This window comes from Sciurus carolinensis, chromosome 3 (genome assembly GCF_902686445.1).
Source record: "Sciurus carolinensis chromosome 3, mSciCar1.2, whole genome shotgun sequence".
NCBI lineage: Eukaryota > Metazoa > Chordata > Mammalia > Rodentia > Sciuridae > Sciurus > Sciurus carolinensis.
The window spans coordinates 33,311,201-33,332,599 of NC_062215.1; the positions used below are offsets into that span (position 1 = coordinate 33,311,201).

The 21,399-nt window shown below is 38.0% G+C and overlaps 1 protein-coding gene across 5 annotated transcripts in view; it reads left to right on the top strand.

The window, feature by feature from the left end:
- Positions 1 to 3,017: 3,017 nt before the first annotated feature.
- Rad51c (RAD51 paralog C) overlaps positions 3,018 to 21,399 on the top strand; it is a 32,661-nt gene continuing 14,279 nt past the window's right edge. For 2 of the 5 annotated variants that reach the window (XM_047545273.1, XM_047545275.1), the window contains exons 1-5: positions 3,019 to 3,235; positions 3,806 to 4,064; positions 4,660 to 4,826; positions 6,972 to 7,105; positions 13,753 to 13,884. In XM_047545273.1, the coding sequence (XP_047401229.1) occupies positions 3,118 to 3,235; positions 3,806 to 4,064; positions 4,660 to 4,826; positions 6,972 to 7,105; positions 13,753 to 13,884 (810 nt within the window). In that variant the 5' untranslated portion in view covers positions 3,019 to 3,117. Of the gene's footprint in view, positions 3,236 to 3,805; positions 4,065 to 4,659; positions 4,827 to 6,971; positions 7,106 to 13,752; positions 13,885 to 21,399 lie in introns of all 5 variants that reach the window. The other 3 variants (XM_047545274.1, XM_047545276.1, XM_047545272.1) reach the window with 2 other exon arrangements.

The following is a 21,399-nucleotide window of genomic DNA, read 5'->3' on the forward strand; positions in this document are numbered from 1 at the left end:
AATAAAAACAGATGACTAAAGGGGTGTTATATCAGGAATACAGGACCTAAGTACATAAAGCATATGATAAAGTAGCACTTCATATAGATGGGAGAAAGAATTGACTACTTTAAAAGGACTGCTAAATTAGTTCACCACTGAAAAGAAAGAAAAAACACTTCCTTTCACTGGAGGATGAAGATGGGGATTGAACATAGGAACCTACTCATGGTTAAGTCTCTCTCTCTTCACAAACACACACACATGTATATGTATATATATTGGGGATTTAACCCAGGGGTGCTTTACCACTGAGCTACACACCTAGTACCTTTTATTTTTTATTTTGAGACAGGGTCTAAGTTGCTGAGGCTGTCCTTAGAATTTGTGATCCTTCTGCCTCTACCTCCTGAGTTGCAGGCATGCAACACCATACTCACCTATTCCTTTTTTTAAAATCAAATTAAAATATTCAAATGTAAATCTAAGTCATATGTTGAAAAAATATGCTTATAATTTCTTTTTTTTTTTTTTTCAAGCATGCTATCACTAATCTCATTCCCCTGCCCTTTTTATTTTTCAGTTTGAGACAGGGTCTCACCAAGTTGCCCAGGCTAACCTCAAACTTGTGATCCTCCTGCCTTAGCCTCCAGAATGGCTGGGATTACAGGTATGTACTTTTGGGCGTGGCCATGTTTTTAATTTTGAAGAGACTTTTTAAGCATGTTACCAAAATCAGGACTGAATAGAAAATTTGACTAGGTTACATACAGAAAATCTCTCTAAAGCAAAAATCTTCATAAAACAAAGTTTAAATACATATGACAAAATGGGAAGATATTTGCAACACATAGATTAAGCAAAAGACTGCATTAGAATATGCATATAAGAGTAGATAACAAGCATTAGAATTAAGAACTATAAGAATCATGGATTTTTTTTTTTTTTTTTTTTTTTTTGGTAACACGATGGAACCCAGGGGTGTTTAAACACTGTCACATCCCAGGCCTTTTTATTTTATTTTTTATTTTGAGACAGGTTCTTGCTAAACTGCTGAGGCTGGTCTTAAACTTGCAATCCTCCTGCCTCAGCCTCCCAAGTCACTGGGATTAGGGCTGGATTTTCTTTTCTTTTCTTTTTTTTTTTTTTGAGATGGAGATCTCACTACATTGCCCAGGCTGGTTTCAAACTCCTGAGCTTAAGTCATCCTCCCAAGTACCTGGAACTACAGATACTACAGATACTACAGCATGATGATGAAGGTAATTATTACAGGTAAATCAAGGGTTGGAAAATACTAATAGCAGCTAATTGTGTAGTTGCTATTAAACATGGAGTCCACTAGTTTCTTTTTTCTTTTCTTGGTAGTACTGGGAATTGAATCAGGGGCCTTGCACATGCTAGGCAAGTGCTCTATCTACTGAGTTATATATTCCTAGCCCTTGACTAGTTTCTTAACTCTCCCCTGCCAATGAAATAATATTCTAAACATGACCAATTCCACTGCATTTGACCACACTGAAGAGTTACTGCTGACTCTACCCAAGAACCTGATTGCTATACAAACATAAGCATGGATTCTACCATCATGGACAATATTTAGCTAATGCTAAATCATAAGTTAAGCAATGTACTTACACAAACCACATCTTCACTATCCCTACCAGGCTTTCCTACCAAGTTGGGAACTTCTGAAATCCTCCCCTTCTCAAAGAGGTATACAATTTGGAGGTAACTCGAGGTAATAAAAAGTATTCTAGGAAAAAAAAAAGTACTCTAGGTTTGAATTTCGGCTTGAAGAAAACTGCTCCGGGCTTCTACATGCTAATCTTCCTCATGGCATGGCTATGAGCATTTTAAATGTATGGGATTTGTTACAGTGCTCAACAGAATGTTGTTCCTTAGTTCTATTTTGCAATATTTTAAAAATTCATTTAAATTGGGAAGAAAAATCAAGAGTAAGATCGTCGCCAAGGATGGGCAGAATGGCGCATGCCTGTAATTGTAATCTCAGCGACTCAGGAAGCCGAGGCAGGAGGATCCCAAGTCTGAGGCCAGCCTCGGCAATTTAGTGAAGCCTTGTCTCAGAACAGAAAATAAAAAGGGCTGGGGATGTCAATCAGAAATAAAGTGCCCCTGGCTTCAATTCCCCGATCCTCCCCCTCCACCACCACCAAAAACAGAAATCGTAGCCAACGGGTAGGGTATAAATTACACCCCTAAATAAATCATACTCCCTAGGAAAGAAATGACCTCAAAAATCATCTTCCAAAACAGCTCCCAATTCCCCCAAGGTTTTGTGTTTTATAAGTGGTCATTTCCATGGCTTCAACACCCCTTTGCAACTCTACTGGGGGTCGAACCCCTCCCTCTCAGGACACGGAGGAGCATAGGCCTGCCCAACTATGGGTCATTACGTGCTTACTTTTCCAGCTGCTTCTCAAGCTAAGCAGGCCGTGAAGTGCTAACGGTCTCAGAAGCCTCCATGCTCCAGGCTTGACTCGCGGGAAGGCGTGGGTGGGTGCGGGGATAGGGCTGTGAGTCTCCCCGCGAAGGTGGGGGTCTGGCCCACAATCCTTCGCGAAGGCGGGAAAGGCAAGGGGGGGGGGCGGGAAAGGCAAAGGGGGACAGGAAAGGCCGGAGGGCTAGCGAGAAGAGTCAAGGGGCTGAAATTCTATCATAAGCATAAATTAATCCTTATATGATCCCGGACTTTTCCCACCAAAAAAAATTAGTTAACTGTTCTGCGTTCCTTTATTGCTCCCACTATTCCCACTCAAGGAATTAATTCCTGTTAATGACTGAGGCTTCCATCTAACAGGCCAGTGCAGAAACTGTGATGTGTAGGGGCTGCTGGGCCTGACTCTCCATCCTAAGATGGAGGCCATACATCTGTTTATTATCACCGTGTACATTAAATGGAGAAACCCTAAATGGTATATGAAGGAATCCGAGGAGGTGTGAAAACGTATAACCCCACTGTAGCAAAGCTAAAGCCTCGTGCAAACAGGCCGCAGACCCCGCCCCTTCCGCTTTACGACTGACGTCACGACCCGGGCGCGGGCGTGTGGGGTTTGGCCACGCGGATTTAGCTACTTCGGGTCTGCGTAACTGCGTACGTAGACGTGCGGCTTTGAAATGCAGCGGGATTTGATGAGTTTCCCGCTGTCTCCGGCAGTACGGGTGAAGCTCGCGTCTGCAGGTTTCCAGAACGCTGAGGAACTCCTGGAGGTGAAACCCTCCGAACTCAGCAAAGGTAAGGACTGTTGACGGCAGGCTGAGGTACGCGGGCAGCTTTCGCCGCCGCCTCAGCCTTCGTTCTCCTGCTCTCAGGTTTCAGTTCAGTCTCTACCAGTGTGCTGCCTCCCACGGCCGCGTTTAAAACGTGGAACAGTTCCTCGAGTCCACTTCAAAGTTGTCCGAAGGGGCCCGGGTTGTAGCTCAGTACTACAGAGATTGCCTAGTAAGCGCGGGACGCGCGGGCGCACACACACGGAACCAAAACAAAGAACAGTTGTTTTCTGGATGGTTGGGAGAACTGTTTGTGAGGAAAACATTATTTTTCGGTGCTGGGAATTGAGCTCTGGTGGGTGTCTACCACTGAACCACATCCTCAACCCTTTTGAGACAGTCTCACTGAGTTGCCGAGGCTGTCCTTGAACTTGGTGCTCCCCTTGTCTCAGCCTCCCGAGTAGCTGGGTGAGTGTGCCACCGCACCTGATTTTACTATCAGTTATCTAAAAAAATTAATGAAGAAAACCTATAATTGTGTTAGACATTTAAATCTCTAAAATCCATGACCTATTTTTTCTTATTTTACTTTCAGAAGTTGGAATATCTAAAGAGGAAGCCTTAGAAACTCTGCAAATTATAAGAAGAGAATGTCTCACAAATAAACCACGATATGCTGCTGCACCAGAGTCAGGCAAGAAGTGTACAGCACTGGAACTTCTTGAGCAGGAGCATAGCCAGGGCTTCATTATTACCTTCTGTTCCGCACTGGATAATATTCTTGGGGGTGGAGTACCCTTAATGAAAACAACAGAAATTTGTGGTGCACCAGGTGTTGGAAAAACACAATTATGGTAAAGTAAGATGTTCCCCTTCTAAGGGTGGGCTTAATAACATTTTATGCAAGTGATGGAGTATTGTACTGTGTGTTTACAGTAAAGAAACCATAAAAGGCTTGTGTGTGCTCTTAATTTTCTGTGTGTGTGTGTGTGCTTAGAACAAAACTCACTTTATCATTTATATTACTTCAGTACCATATCTTGATAAATTGATAAAATTATCTTGGTATCAAAAATGCTTCTTTTGCAACATGTTGTGGTCACAAGGGTAAGCAGGCAGTCTTCTACATTATTAATTCACTCCCAAGAATATATTGGCAGGTGAAATGCTTGAAAGTGGATTTTTGCACAAGAAAGGTCTCTATTTCCAGAAGCCTAGAAAACACTAAAAAGTTCCTAGTCTTGGTTTTATAGGCATAGCCTTTCCCTAATCCAAGAATCAGTTGATTCACATTTATCTGGATCCTTGGAGAGTCAGCCATCTTTGTTGCCTTGGGGAGTGTATTTGCATTTATAAATAGTGGAACCTAATGTCATTATCTGGAGTTTGAAAAACACTGCACTAGATAATCATGATAATGTTTTGGTCACTAGACTTATTTCTTGACAGTATGCAGTTGGCAGTAGATGTGCAGATACCAGAATGTTTTGGAGGAGTGGCAGGTGAAGCAGTTTTTATTGATACAGAGGGAAGCTTTATGGTTGACAGAGTGGTAGACCTTGCTACTGCCTGCATTCAGCATCTTCATCTTGTAGCAGGAACACACAATGGAGAGGGTAAGTTAACAAATGAACCTCTGTTTCTGTATAACAAAGGTTGTTTGCATTTGTGTTCATCTCAGCCCTCAGCAAGAGACAGGCCATTCTGAGTGTGAAGCTTAATGGTTTAACAGTGTATTAATGTCAAATGCTGTGCGTGTGTTACAAACACTGTAGTCAGAACTGGCCTTTTCTTCCCCTTCTATGGACCTCACTACAGTAACTCTGGGGCAAACCCATGTAAGTATTTCAGTATATGACTTCAAAACATCGTATTCCAGCTTGCCAGATACAAGCTAATGTGGACATCTTAATATAAGTGAATGTTATTAAATGCATTCAGTATATATTGAGTTCTACACTGGGTTTTTCAAAATCCAAATGCTGCTTTGAAATCCGCATCTAGAAATGTTCAGATGTTAAGCTGATTGACCTTTGGGGGTTTTGAATAGTACATAATTTACTTCATAACTGCACTAATTATATCATTTAAGAGTTTGGGAGACTTTTGGGGGGTGTTTATTAGATTTAAAAGGATTTTTTAAATGATAATTTATATTCGAGTTCTTGTCCTTTCAGTTACTTTTTAAAAAATTTGTTCTTTTTAGATATACATGACAGAAGAGTGTATTTTGACATACATACATGGAATATAACTTATTCTAATTAGGATCCCATTCTTGTCTTCTTAATTACTTATAAAAGCAAGTGGCCAGTTTGACTGTTTTCTTTTTGGTACCAGTGGTTGAACTCAGAGGTACTTGACCACATCCCCAGCTCTATTTTGTATTTTATTTAGAGACGGGGTTTCACCAAGTTGCTTAGCACCTCACTTTTGCTGAGGCTGGCTTTGAACTTAGATCCTCCTACTTTATTTTTATCTTCTTCTAATTTATTTATTTTAGTATGTGTGGTATTAGGTATTGAATCTAGGACCTTACACATTCTGGGGAAATACTCTACCACTGAACTACATCCCTAGCTCTTTATTGTATTTATTATTTTTGTTTGTTTGTAATGCTGGGAATTGAAGCCAGGGACGCTTTATCACTTAGCTACATACCCAGTGCTTTGTAGTTTTTATTTTGAGGGTCTTCCTAAGTTGCCCAGGCTGACCTTGATTTTATACTCCTGCTTTAGCCTCCCATGTAGCTGGAATTACAGGCATATGCAGTCTTTATACTTTTCTCTAGAAGTATAAGACAGTGATGCTTTTCATAAGATGCTTATATTTCCACTGAGTGAGCATAATTAGCTGGATATTTTTATTTCCATGTAGGTACGAAATATTTTTGTTAACTAATCAACAGTAACATTTACTAAAAGACATTTGTACACTGGCAGAACATACCACCCCAAAATATGCCATTTTGGCAAAAGGTTTATTTTGAGCTGAAGGCAGTTGAGAAAAAACATAAAGCTGTCTGCCTTCTCCATGTTTTCCTAAAAACAACACAAATGTGCTAAGATGTTTCCTCTCCCTGCTCTGCCAGGAAAGACAAAAAAATAATTACCAGAGATAATCTTTGACTATCAGCCTTGGAGAAATCAGCCACCAGAGGAATCTAAGTAACAAACTTCATTAGCTAGTCTTTATCTTCCATTAGTTTCCCTTATATTTGCCTTCTCACAATTTGCTGGCTCTAGAGAGTCTAGGTCCTTTTCCTTTGTCTTTTTACTTCTCTAAGAATTTATTGTTCCTTTGGTTAAATAAGCCAAAATTCTAACCAAATTTTTGAGACTCCCATTTGTTCCATATGTGATGCACAAGTTAAGAAATTTGTTTTTTCTGTTGTTAAACTGTCTGTCAATCTCGTTTACAGGGCCCCAGCAAGAAAACTTTGGAAAGTAGTAGGAAAACTAATTTTCCAGCCAGATGTGGTGGTTTATGCCTGTAGTGCCAACATCCTGTTAGACTGAGGCAGGAGGATTGCAAGTTTGAGGTCAGCCTGCACAACTTAGCAGGATCCATCTCAAAATAAAATAAAAAAACAAACAGAACTGAGGATGTAACTGGGTGGTAGAATGTTCCTGGGTTCAATCTCCAGTAGACTCCTCCCACACGCAAAGGTATTGTTTTCTTACAATGGTCAACATGTCCAAATGAGTAAAACTTAGTAAGACGCTGTTTTTTGTTTTTTGTTTTTTGTTTTTTTTTCCCAGAACACCAAAGAACTTTGAAGGACTTCACTCTTGAAAATATTCTTTCCCGTATTTACTATTTTCGTTGTCATGATTATACAGAGCTACTGGCTCAAGTTTATCTTCTTCCAGATTTCCTTTCAGATCACTCAAAGGTATGGGTCAAGCAAATGTAACTAACAAAATATCTTTGAAGGTGTTTTTGATTAAGCATGAAAAATAACGACATAGTATGGTAGCATAAAATTAAAGTCAAAGCCAAAAAAGAAAACCTCTTCCTTCCTTGTCCTACATTATATTTATTTTGTATATACATACACACTATTCAAATTTTAATTTCAAAATTATGTGTGTATTTTGAAATTTAAATAATTTAAAAATTGAAATACCAGTGGACTATAAAGTTGTGAGTTTATTTCTTGGTTCTTATGATTTACATATCTTTTCTTTTGCCACTATCACAATGCTTGTTTTGTTTTGTTTGAAGTGCTGGGATGGAACCCAGGGCCTTAGACATGTTAGACAAGTGTTCTACCACTGAGCTACACCCCAGCCTTACTTCTTACTTTCTAATTTGGATGCTTATATTTATTTTTTATTTTGCCTTATTGCTCTGGTTAGACTTCTAGTGTAATGTTGAATAATTGATGAAAGTAAGCACCCTTGTCTTGTTACTGGTCCTGGGGGAAATTTTTCATTTCAGCATTAAGTAACTTATTCACAGATTTTTTACCCCCTCAGTACTGGAGATTGAACCCAGGGATATTCTAACACTGAGTTGCATCCCCAACCCTTTTTTATTTTTTATTTTGAAATAAGGTCTCACTGAGTTGTCTATGCTGGGCTTGAATTTGTGACTCTTCTACCTCAGCCTCTTAAGTTGCTATATTTACAGGTGTGTATGTACCCCGTATTCACAAAGTGTATAAATGTAAATTTGCTTTCATTGCTAAGATTTATTTGTAACCCCCAAATCAGTACTAACAGTGCTTTATAGTTATTTGCAGATATACAGTTTAAGCTACCATAACAAAAACACCATAAACTGGATGGATTAATAACAAATTTTTATTTTCTTAGAGTTGTAGAGGCTAGAAATCCAACACAAAGGTTCAGGATGATTTGCTTGCTGGTAAAAGCTTTCTTCTTGGCTACCACAGTCACGTTTTCACTGTGTCCTTATGTGGTAGGGGGAGAGAGAGAGGCTCTGAGTGAAAGAGAAGGGGACAGAGACAGCATGAGAGTGAGTGAGAGTGCATGTCGTCTCTACTTAGAAGGACTCTAATCCTGTTGGATCAAGGCCTCATCTTTATGACCCCATTTAGCACTTAACCTTACTTACTTAGAAGCCTATTCTCCAAATACAGTCATGTTGAATATTAAGGGTTTAACATGAATTTTAGGAGAACACAATTCAGGCCTTAGCATCTGTCCCTGGCCCTCCTGAAATTCATGTTCTTCTCACATGTAAAATACAACTGTTAGATCAGTTACCCCAAAAGTTTTATCTGGTTCCAGCATCAGTTGTAAAGTCTCATCCAAATATGTTGGTAGACTCAAGTGAGAGTTCACCCTGAGGCAGAATTCCTCTCCAGCTGTGAACCTGCGAAACCAGAAAAGTTATGTGCCTCTAAAATACAGTGGTAAGGCGGCGTCACGTAGATATTTGCATTCCAGAAGAAAGGAAGAGAAGAATAATGAATCCTAAATAAGTCCAAATTCTAGGTAGGAATTTTGTTTTCAGTACTAAGGATTGAACCCAGCGGCACTTTATCACTGAAATACACTACACCCAGTCTTTTTTTTTTTTTTTTTTTTTTTTTTATTAAAAATCTTTTTTATTTTTACAGACTAACATTTCTACATTTCGATTCATTGTACACAAATGGGATACAACTTTTCATTTCTATGGTTGTACACAATGTAGATTCACACCATTCACATAATCATACAAATACATAGGGTAATACAGTCTGTTTCCTTCTACTATCTTTTTGTCCCCCACCTCCTCCCACCCCTTTTTCCTCTATATTATTCAAAGTTCCTTTGTTCTTTTCCCTCCACCACTCACCTCGTTATATATTGTGATGCCCTTATCAGAGAAAACATTCGGCCTTTGGTTTTTGGGCTTGGCCTATTTCACTTGGCATGATATTTTCCAACTTCATCCATTTACCAGCAAATGCCATAATTTTATTCTTCTTGGATTTTTTATTTTTATTTATTTATTTATTTATTTTTTGTGGTGCTAGGAATTGAACCCAGGGCCGGCCTTGTGCATTCGAGGCAAGCACTCTACCAACTGAGCTGTATCCCCAGTCTAATTTTATTCTTCTTTATGGCTGAGTAATATGTAATATTCCATTTTGAGACAGGGTCTTGCTAAGTTGCTGAAGATGACCTTAAACAACTCTGGTCCTCCTGCCTCAGCCTCCTATATCACTGCTATGCCTGGCTAGGTATTGGTTCTATTTTGCTTACCAGTGCCTCTTTCAGTTCATCTCTTTGTTGCATTCTACTGTAGGCATCAAGGAGTAACCAAGCTACTACTCTAATACTTTTAGAAATCTCCTCAGCTAAATAGCCAGTTTTCTTCTCTCCCACATCTTATCTTTCACAGACCACTAAAATACAGTAGCCAAGTTCTTTGCCACTTTATAACAAGGATCACCTTTCCTCCAATTTCCAATTACATTTCCTCATTTCCATTTAAGACCTCACCAGAATCACCTCCCTTCTTTGTTTTCTTTAGATACTGGGGATTGAACCCTGGGCATTTTATCTGTAAACCACATCCCCAGCCCTTTTATTTTATTTTGAGACAGGCCTTGGTATGTTGTTGAGGCCAGCCTTGAACTTGTGATTCTCCTGCTTCAGCCTCCCAAGTTGCTGGTATTACAGGTATATGCCACTGTGCCCAGCTCAGTATCATCCATATTATTTTTTATATGAACACACACACATATATATAAAACGTCCATATTTCTAGCAAGCATCTCAAAACTCTTCCAGTTTGTACCCATTACTCAGTTCCAAAGCCACTTCTACAGTCTTAAGTATTTGTGGTAGTAGTACCTCACTTTGTTTCTAAAATTTGTTTTAGTCAGCTCTGGCTGCCATAATAAAAATATCATAAATCTTAATGATTTAAATAACAGAAATTTCTCACAGTTCTGAAGACTAGAAGTCCAAGATCAAAGTTCTGGCCGATTTAGTTTCTTGTGAGGGCTCTCGGCTTGTAGATGCAACTTTTTGCTGTGTCCTCAGGTGGGAGAGAGGGAGTAAGCTTTCTGGTGTCTGTGTATGGTACTAGGGATCAAACCCAGGGTATTCTACCACTGAGCCCTTTTTATTCTAATTTCGAGACAGGTCTCGCTAAATTTCTGAGACTGGCCTCAAACTTGAGATTCCTGTCCTACCTTAGCTTCACCAGTCACTGGGATTACAGGCATGCACCAGTGCACCCAGCATCTGGTGTGTCTTCTTTAAACTAACTAAAATCGTATCAGATCAGTATGTATTTTATAACCTCATTTAATCTTAATTATTTCTTTTGAGGCTCTTTCTCTAAATACAGTCACTTTGGGGGATAGGGTTTCAACCTATGAATATGGGGGGGGAAACAATTCAGTCCTTTCATTTTCGTTGTTGTTGTCCTAGAGGTCTTGTGCATGCTAGGCAAATGCTCTACCACTGAACTACACTCCCAGTCCTTTTTAAATTTTATTTTGAGACAAGATCTCACTAAATTGCCTAAACTAGACTTGAATTTTTTATCCTCCTACCTTAACCTGCACAGTAGCTGTGTACCACTATGCCTGGCTTTTTGACCAGTTCCTCTTACTTCTCTATGGATCTGCTGGTAAATATTTAACAACTGGCTTTTGCAGGTGGGGGGGAATGTATGCATGTACACACACAAGATTATTATAAGTTTTGCTGACACAAAGGATATGTAGCACAGTTTACTATTAATGATAAAATGTACACTACTCTATTATAAATTCCATATTGCCATTAATTCTTACAAGCTTTCATTGACTGGATCTTTTTAATAAGTGAAATTCACAGAACAAAATTCATCATTTTAAAGTGAATAATCTGGGGCCAGGGGTGTAACTTGGTGCTGGAGCACCTACTTACCATGCTTAGATCCCTATATTCAATCCCAGCACTGCAAAAACAAAAAGAATAATTTAAAAAATGAACATTTCAGTGCATTTAGTATATTTACAATGTTGAACAACCACCATTTCTAGTTCCAAAACATTTTCACCACCTCGAAAGGAAAGGCCCAACCCATTACCTAGTTGTTCCTTATTCTTCGTTCTAAGTCCCTGCAACTATCAGTCCGTGTTGTTTCTGTAGATTTGCCTATTCATTTATTATATGACCTTTATTTCTGGCTTTTCCACTTAGCATAATGTGTTCAAAGTTCATCTGCATTGTAGCATGTGTCAGAATTTCATTCCTTTTAATAATATTCCATTATATGTATATTGTACAATTTGTTTATCCTTTCACCTGTTGATATTTGAATTATTTCTTATCTTTTGGCAATTGCGAACAGTGCTTCTATGAGCATGTATTTAGAAATATTTGTTATAGTACCATTTTTCGGGTTTTGTTGGGTATGTCTAGGAGTGGAATTGCTGGATCATATGGTCATCCTGTGTTCCAACTTTTGGGGGAACTACCAAAGTGGTTTTACAGTGGATGAACCATTTTTATATTTCCACTACCAATGTATGAGGTTTTTGTTGATTGTAATTTTTCTAAGCTTGCATTCATATCCAACCTATGCCATGATTTGGAAAACCAGGTTACCCATAACCACTTGACTATGTTTAATAGTCTCTTGAATAGTAAAGTGATAGATACAAGAAGTTGCCTATATCATTAATGAACAAATACTGTTATAAAAATGAATGTTGGTTACAGTTTTGCTTAAGTTAACCGGAATGATGAAAACAAAATAACAAAAGTGGTTATGCTTTGTTTTGTTTTGCTGAATTGACTTTTTTCTCCCTTCTGGGTAGTAGAGACTAAACCCAGGGGTGCTATATCACCAACCCTTTTTTATTTTTATTTTTAAAAATTATTTATTTTGGTAGTGAGGATTGAACCTAGGGGTGCTGAGCCACATCCCCAGCCCTTTTATTTCTTATTTTGAGACAGGATCTCACTTAAGTTGCTTAGAGCCTTGCTCAGTTGCTTAAATGGACTCAGACTTGTAATCCTCCTGCTTCAGTCTCCCAAGCCTTGGGATTATAGGTATGTGCCACTGCACCTGGCTGATTTTTTATTTCTTTTGGTACAGGAGATTGAACCTTTTTTAATACTTTATTTTATATTTTTATGTTTTATTTAGAGACAGGATCTCACTGAGTTGTTTAGGGCCTTGCTAAATTGCTGAGGCTGCCTTTGAACTCGAGATCCTCCTGCCTCAGTCTCCCGAGTTGCTGGGATTACAAGTGTGTGCCACTACACCCGTCTGTTTTTTTATTTTTTTGAGACAGGGTCTCAGTTGTTGAGGCTGGTGCTCCTGCCTCAGCCTCTGGAGTTGCTGGAATTATAGGTGTGTGCCACTATGCCTGGCAGGTTAGTTTTCTTTCTTTCTTTTTTGTTTTGTTTGTTTGTTTTCTAATACTAGAATATTTCCTAGGTTTTTTGGGGGGACTATGGGTAACAGGGATTGAACTCAGGAGTGTTTTAACTACTGAACCACATACCCGCCTTTTTTTATTTTTTGAGACAGGGTCTTGTAAAATTACATAGGGCCTTGCTAAATTGCTAAGGCTGGTTTCCAATTTGTGATCTTCCTGCTTCATTCTCCCAGGTCACTGGGATTGTAGGCATGTGCCACCACACCTGACTGAATATTTCCTAGATTTTTGGTGAAATTAACAACATAATGGCTACAGGTACAACACATTTTAAAATTCTGATGTTGACATTTTCTACCTCACATTGTTAAGTAGATTTTTAATAATAAAATAAGCTCAGATCTGTAGCTGATCTGTTTGCTGATTTCCATGGAGAAAATACTCCTATTATGGATGATTTCAGGCTGTTGACTTGATGTCATTGATCATGGAGTAGAAGAAGAAACAATATTCTCTAGCCTGTCATTCTGTGGTATTTCCCCTGTAAAGGACTTTAGGTATGGGCCACCCATGCCTGCCCTCTGCTGAAGAGGGTGTTTTTTGTTTTGTTTTGTTTATAACAGAACAGGAACCCTGAAGGTAAAATCATTATGCTTAATTGGGCTGGGGGTGTCCTTAGTGGTAGAATGTGTGCTTAGGGTGCACAAGGTCCTGGGTTTGACCCCCAAATACCAAAATACATACATATGTGCATAAAATTGGTATAATTAATGGAGAAATTTATTTTAACAATTTTTTTTTTTTTTTTTTTTTGGGTGATGCTGGGCCTTGAACCCAGGCCTCATGAATGCTAGGCAAGTGTTCTACTACTAAGCTTGTACCTCCAGCCCTTTACCAAGAATTTAAATGTACTTTATCAGTGTAAAATACCTCCATAAAAACTGTGTACACTGGCATGTTATATGAAGATTGTTATTTCTTTTTCTTTTTGAGTTAAATTGTCAAAACAGTGCCTTTTGATTTTTGGTAATTACTTCAAAAATCACTGGATAAATAAATTTATAACTTTTCAAATGACAGCCTTTCTTTGAGGAGTTAGGAAAAAAACCCTGGATTTTAAAGTATTTTTTTCTATATGAATTATGTTTTTTGGATGCCATTTTTATTATTTTTAATATCATTATCTCTTTGTTTAGGTTCGATTAGTGATAGTAGATGGCATTGCTTTTCCTTTTCGTCATGACCTTGATGACCTCTCCCTTCGAACTCGATTACTAAATGGCCTAGCCCAGCAAATGATCAGCCTTGCGAATAATCACAGATTAGCTGTAAGTATTACTGGTCAAGAGAATTTTTTTAATAAAGTTAAGACTGTACAAAATATTAATGTCTACAAATACCAAGGCAGATTTTGCCATACTAAAAAGGAAAAAATACGTGTACACGGGTTTTTTTTTTTTTTTTTTTTTTTTTGTTCTATTTTGTTTTGTTTTGGTACTGAGAATTAAACCTAGAGGTACTTTACCACTGAGTCACATTCTCCAGCCCAATTTTTATTTTTTTATTTTATTTTTAAAATATTTTTATTAGTTGTTGATGAACATTTATTTGTATGTGGTGCCAACAATGGAACCCAGTGCCTCACCCATGGTAGGCAAGTATTCTACCCTTAAGCCACAATCTCAGTCCCTTAGTTTTTATTTTGAGACAGGGTCTCACTAAGTTGCTCAGGGTCTCACTAAGTTACTGAGGCCTGACCTTGAACTTTTGATCCTCCTGCCTCAGCTTCCCCAGCTGCTGGGATTACTGGTCGATTACACCACCACACCCAGTGGCTACAGTTTTGAAGGTAGTTTTATTTTTATTTGGTTTGTAAAAAGAATTAATACCAGTCATAAGTGTTTTGTATCTGTTTTCCTGTGAAATAACAAGCATATTCAATGTATGTTATTTTTAAAAAACAGACTTTGATAAATAAGTGCCACCTTTGGTAATTGTATTGTTTTCTTTATCTAAATATATATTTGATGTTTCTGAGGTGAGCCCTTCTAATATCCTCATTTTTCTTTACTGAGTCTTTGATCATTTCATAGTTAATATAGGATTGAAAAATATCATAATGTAAACAACCTAGCTGTGTTAAGGTAGAGCCAACTCTTTTAGATTTGAAATAGGAGAGAGGTAAATATAAGCTCAGAAATGAAGAGATAAAAAAGTAAGCTTTCTTTGTGTTTTTGATGTCACACGAAATATCAGTCTGGCTTTGAATTTATAATCCTGCCTCAGTCTCCTGAGTAGCTGAAATTACAGGCACACACCATGTGTGGCTTTTTTTTTTTTTTCCCCTTTTAAAATAAACCACCTGTTTACTGTTACTTTTCACTCTGTTACCCAACCCTACCACTGACAAATGTAGTCTTGTCTGGGGAGAAGATGGAAGATTAAACTGTTTTACTTAATTTCTTTGTTTTTATCCTGATTAGAGTCCTTAAACACACACCTGCAATGCATAATAAATTAATATAGATTTCCCTCTATAAAATTTAAAACATACATATTTTCACATTTTTTGCCATATTCTGAGAAGCATAGCTTCTATGTTTGAATTCATTCTTGCCATTAATTTGGCTTGGTTAATACCTGAATCAATGATGAATCCCCAGTAGAGGGCACTCAAGATTAATGGGTTGCATAATTTTTAAAGTTTATTTTCTTGAGACTGGATTTCACTGTTACCCACACTGGACTTTGAACTTGAGATCATCCTGCTTCAGCCTGCCGAGTAGCTGGGATTATATGGGTGTTTCACCACACCTGACTAGGTCTGTTTTAACAGAAACAGCTTCATCTTTTCTTATTCTTTCTTTTATCTTTCTGTGGTCCTGGGAATGGAACCTAGGACCTCATACATACTAGGCAAGTGCTCTATCACTGGGTTATGTCCCCAGCCCTTTTTATGTTTTATTTTGAGATTGTTTTTATATTTGAGATTTATATTATATTGTTGTTAATTTTTCCAGTATGGTCTCAAATTTGCAATCTTCCTGACTTAGCCTCACTCATGGCTGGAAGTACAGGCACACAACACTGTACCTGGCTTAGAACCCATTTTTATTTTTCTGGATGCAGGTACTGGGGATTGAACCCAGGGTGCTCTACCACTGAGCTCTATTCTCCACCCCTTCTTTAAATTTTAATTTTGAGACAGTGTCTTGCTAAGTTGCTGATGTTGATCTAGAACTTGGAATCCTCCTGCCTGAGCCTCCTGAGTTTCTGGGATTACAGGTGTGTGCCACCATCCCCAGTTGGAATAAATTCCTTAATGTGAAAGTATTAAACCAGAGGAATTGTTTTTTTTTTCCCCCCCTGTAGTACTAGAAATTGAACCCAGGTGCATTCTACCACTGAGCTATACTATTTTTTTGTTTGTTTTTTGAGATGATAGGATCTAGCTAAGTTGCTTAGGGTCTTGCAGACCCACTGAGGCTGACCTCAAACTCAAAACCCTCTGCCTTAGCCTCCCTAATTGCTGAGATTACTCGTGTGTGCCATCACACCTGGCAGAGGAATCTGTTTTTAAGCATTTTGTTTTGTACTCTTAAATTACTCTCTGAAAGCATGTTCCAGAATATATTCTCTTTAGCAATGAATGAAAATTCTTGTTTTCCCACATCTTTACCACCCTTTGGTATTACCAGTCTTCTAATTCTGTGCCAAGATGAAATAAGGAAAGTCCTTTGTTTTTTTTTTTGTTTTTTTTTTTTGTTTTTTTTTTGGTACCAAGGATTAAACCAGGGGATGCTTAACCACAGAGCCACATCCAGCCCTTTTTATATTTTATTTAGAGACAGGGTCTCACTGAGTTGCCTGGGACCTTGCTAAGTTTCTCAGGCTGGCTTTGAACTCTCGACCCTCTTGACTCAGCCTCCCAAGCTGCTGGGATTATAGGCGTATGCCACTGTTCCCAGCTAGGAAAATTCATTTAAAAAATGTACTTCTTTAGTTATTAGTAGAAAATTTTATAACTGCTTTAATAAGATGTAATTTGCATGTCATAAAACTCACCCTTTTAAAGTATACAATTCAGTGTTTTGGGAAAGTTCAGAGAGTCATGGAACTGTCTCCACTATCTAAAAAGAAATCTCTGCTCCACAGTGATCTTCAGATTATTACAAATGTCTTTACTTTCTTCTTTAAGATCTCATGGAAATTTCTTCTGTGGCAAACTTGATGTCATATACAGGGAAAGTTCTACCCTCCCCATAGTCCCTAACAACCACTCATCTGCTTTATGTCTCTCTGAATTTGTCTCTTCTGGACATTTCATATAAATAGAATCATAGAATATATGACCTCTAATGTATGGCCTCTTTCACTTAGCATAATGTTTTCAGTACTCATCCATGTTTAACTGGGGATCAAATCCAGGGTACTCCACCACTGAGATCTATCTCTACCCTTCATCCAGGTTTAACTGGGAATGCAGCTTAGTGATAGAATGCTTGCCTAGCATATTTTTTTTTAAAAAACCACAAAGATTCATCCATGTTGTAACACATATCAGCATCATTTTGTTTTAGTTTAGTTTAGTTTAGTTTTTTGGCACTAAAAAACTCAGAGGCGCTTTACCACTGAGCCACATCCCCAGCCTATTTTTCTATTCTTTTTGGTACTGGAGTTTGAACTCAGAGGCACCTTATCACTAAGCCGTGTCCCGAGCCCCCTTTGTTTTTGTTTGTTTGTGGGGATTGAACCCAGGGGCAATTTACCACTGAGCTACTTCCCCAGCCCCTTTTGTTTTTTGGGGGTACTGGGAACTGAACTCAGGACATTTCACCACTGAGTCACTCCCCAACCCTGTTTTGTATTTTATTTAGAGACAGGTTCTCTCTGAGTTGCTTAGCACCTCATTTTTGCTGAGGTTAGCTTTGAACTCACAGTCCTCCTGCCTCAGCCTCAGAAGCTGCTGGGATTACAGACAGGCGTATGCCACCTTGCTTGGCACCAGCCCTTTTTTTTTTTTTTTCTCTTTTGAGATAGGGTCTCACTAAGTTGTATAGGGCCTTGCTAATTTGCTAAGGCTGACATTGAACTTCTGTCATAGACTCTCAAGCCACTGGGATTACAGGCATGTGCCACCATGCCCAGCTTTTACTTTTTATTTTGAGCCATGGTTTCACCATGCCACTTAGGACCTTGCTAAATTGCTGAGTCTAGCCTCAAACGTGTGATCCTCCTGCCTCAGCCTCACAAGTCACTGGGATTATGGCAATGTATCACTGTGCTCTCAATATCCTTTTAATGACTAAATAATTTGGCATTTTATGAGTATGCCACATTTTGTTTATCATCAGTTGAAGGACATTTGGATAGTGCAAGTATTTTTAAAACTCTGAAACTTATAATTTCAAAATGTTAACTTTACTGTTTTAAAGTCTTATTTATTAGAACCTTGGAGTAATCACATGGTTATTTGTGTCATGTTAGATCCAATATTTTGCGGAAATAGTATGATTATTTTATAAATATTTACTAATAATTCAAAATTGAATTTTAGGATGCTAGACACTGGTTCATTTTCTTGAATATAGACTAATCTATATAATGGATAGACTAAATACTATGAACCAGCACTGGCCGATAAAACTTTTGAAAAGATAGAAATGTGCAGTCTAGACCTTTGAGTACTTGAAATATGGCTAATGCCACTGAGGAATTGTATTTCTAGTTTTAATTTAATTTTTAAAAAGCCACATGTGACTAATGGCTATGAATCTGGACATCAACATCACACCTCTAAATAAAAAGTGTGGACATAAGCAAATATTCCAGAGGCTAAAACTTAAGCAGAATGTACAGTAAGAGGTATTACTCAGCATGTTGGGAATGCTAGTTAGTCATACACTTCAGTTAATTACCAATTCAAATTCCTGCCTAACTTGTTCTAAGAGGCCTGGTATGAGGCAAAAAATGAAGAAGGTACACTTAAGGAGTGGGTACTTAAAAAAAAAAAAATCATGTAATTCATTTGGTATCTGTTTGAGATCTAGATGAACTAGAATTATTTCTAGCTAAACAAAATTTTGGTATATTGCTACTGCAATAGAAACAGCCAAACAGCTTTTCTTTTTCTTTTTTTAAATCACTTTATTGTTGTCGTAGTTGTTGATTTTTTATGTGGTGATGGGGATTGAACCCAGGACCTTAAGCATGCCAGGCAAGTGCTTTACTGCTGAACTGTCTCTTCAGCTCATACAGCCTTTTCTTGAGAGCTCGTTTGGAGGTTCTAGCAGGGGAATGCAGCTACTCATATCCTTGACTGAAGAACGATCCTCCTCTATCAGGGAAGATCACCCTCTTGGACCAAGCATGCAGCTTTGGGAGGGATGCACATGGAGAGTTGAGGGAGGAAGGGGATACCCTTCTAGCCACCCAGAGTCAGCTGAATCAGTCCTGGTGATGAATGGGTGATAGATTTTATAGCCAGATCACCCTCACATCCAAAACAGCATTTTCTTCTTAGTCTAATGGAAATGGCTTTTTAAAAATTGGTTCTAATTAGTTATACATGACAGTAGAATGCATTTTGACACATCATACATAAATGGAGAATGAGTTCACATTTGTATGGTTGTACATGATGTAGAGTTACATAGGTCATGTAATCATATATGTACATAGGGTCATAATGTCCAATTCATTCTACTATGATTCCTACCCTCACGTCCTCTCCCCTCCCTTCACTCCCCTCTGTCTAGTCCAGAATACCCCTATTCCCCCCCCACCACCTTATTGTGAATTAGCATCTGCATATCAGAAAACATTCTGCCTTTGGTTCTTTGGGATTGGCTTATTTCACTTAGCATAATATTCTCCAGTTCCATCCATTTACCTGCACATGCCATTCTTCTTTAGGGCTGAGTAATATTCCATTGTATATGTATACCACAATTTCTTTATCCATTCATCTGTTGAAGGGCACCTAGGTTGGTTCCATAGTTTAGCTATTGTGAATTGAGCTGCTGTAAACATAGATGTGGCTTCATCACTGTAGTATGCTGATTTTAAGTCCTTTGGGTATAAACTGAGGAGTGGGAAACCTGGGTCAAATAATGGTTCTATCCAAATTTTCTTAGGAATCTCCATATTGCTTTTCAAAGTGATTGCACCAATTTACAGTCCCACCAGCAATGTACAAGTGTACCTTTTTCCCCACATTCTCACCAACATTTATTGTTGCTTGTGTTCTTGATGATTGCCATTCTGATTGGAGTGAGAAGGAATCTCAGTGTAGTTTTAATTTGCATTTGTCTAATTGCTAGAGATGTTGAATATTTTTCATATATTTGTTGATTGATTGTATTTCTTCTGTGAAGTATCTGTTCAGTTCCTTAGCCCATTTATTTATTTTTTTTAGCCCATTTATTGATAGGGTTATTTGTTTTTTTGGTGTTCAAGTTTTTTGAGTTCTTTGTATATCCTGGAGATTAATGCTCTGAGGTACATATGGTAAAGATTTTTTCCCATTCTGTAGGCTCTCTCTTTACCTTATTGATTGTTTCCTTTGCTGTGAAGAAGCTTTTTAGTTTGATTCCATCCCATTTACTGATTCTTAATTTTACTTCTTGTGCTTCTGAAGTCTTGTTAAGGAAGTCAGGTCCTAAGCTGACATGGTGGAGATTTGGACCTACTTTTTCTTCTGTGAAGCACAGAGTCTCTGTTCTAGTGCCTAAATCTTTGATCCACTTTGAGTTGATTTTTGTGCAGGGTTAGATAGAAGTTTAATTTCATTTTGCTATATATGGATTTCCAGTTTTCCTAGCACCGTTTGTTTTCTCCAGTGTATTTTTTTGGCACCTTGGTCTAGTATGAGATAACTGTATTTATGTGGGTCTGTCTCTGTGTCTTCTATTTTTTACCATTGGTCTACATATCTGTCTTGGTGCCAGTACCATGCCATTTTTTTACTATTGCTCTGTAGTGTAGTTTAAGGTCTGGTATTGTGATTCCTCCTGCTTCATTTTTCTTGCTAAGGATTGCCTTGGCTATTCTGGGTCCCTTATTTTTCCAAATGAATTTCATGATTGCCTTCTTTAATTCCGTGAAGAAAGTCATTGGGATTTTAATAGGAATTGCATTGAATCTATATAACACTTTTGGTAGTATGACCATTTTGACAATATAAATTCTGCCTGTCCAAGAGCATGGGAGATCTTTCCATCTTAAGGTCTTCAGTTTCTTTTTTCAGTGTTCTGTAGAGTTTAGTGTTCATTGTAGAGTTCTTTCACCTCTTTTATTAGATCGATTTTTTTTTTTTTTTTGAGACTATTGTGAATGAGGTAGTTTTCCTAATTTCTCTTTCATTGGATTCATCATTAATGTTTAGGAATGCATTTGACTTATAGGTGTCAATTTTATATCCTGCTACTTTGCTGAATTCATTTATTCTAGAATGGGAAATGATTTTTTTTTTTTTTTTAAGTAAGGAACTTCTGTTGCTTTTCAGAGAATTTTTTTTTCCCCGCTACCAGTTTCAGCTTGCTAAATAGTAAATGTCTTCTTTCTGGAGGGAAGATCAGTATTGGAAAAATATTAAAATAACCACTTTTGGCTGGGCATGGTGGTACGTTCCTATAATCCCAATGGTTTGGGAGACTGAGTCAACAGGATTGTAGGTTCAAAGCCAGCCAGCCTCAACAACTTAGAGAGGGCTTAAGCAACTCAGTGAGACAGTGTCTCTAAATAAAATACAAAAAAGGGACTGGGGATGTGGCTCAGTGGTTGATTGACCCTGGGTTCAATCCCCAGTACAAAAAAAAAAAAAAGAATATGAACAATAATAA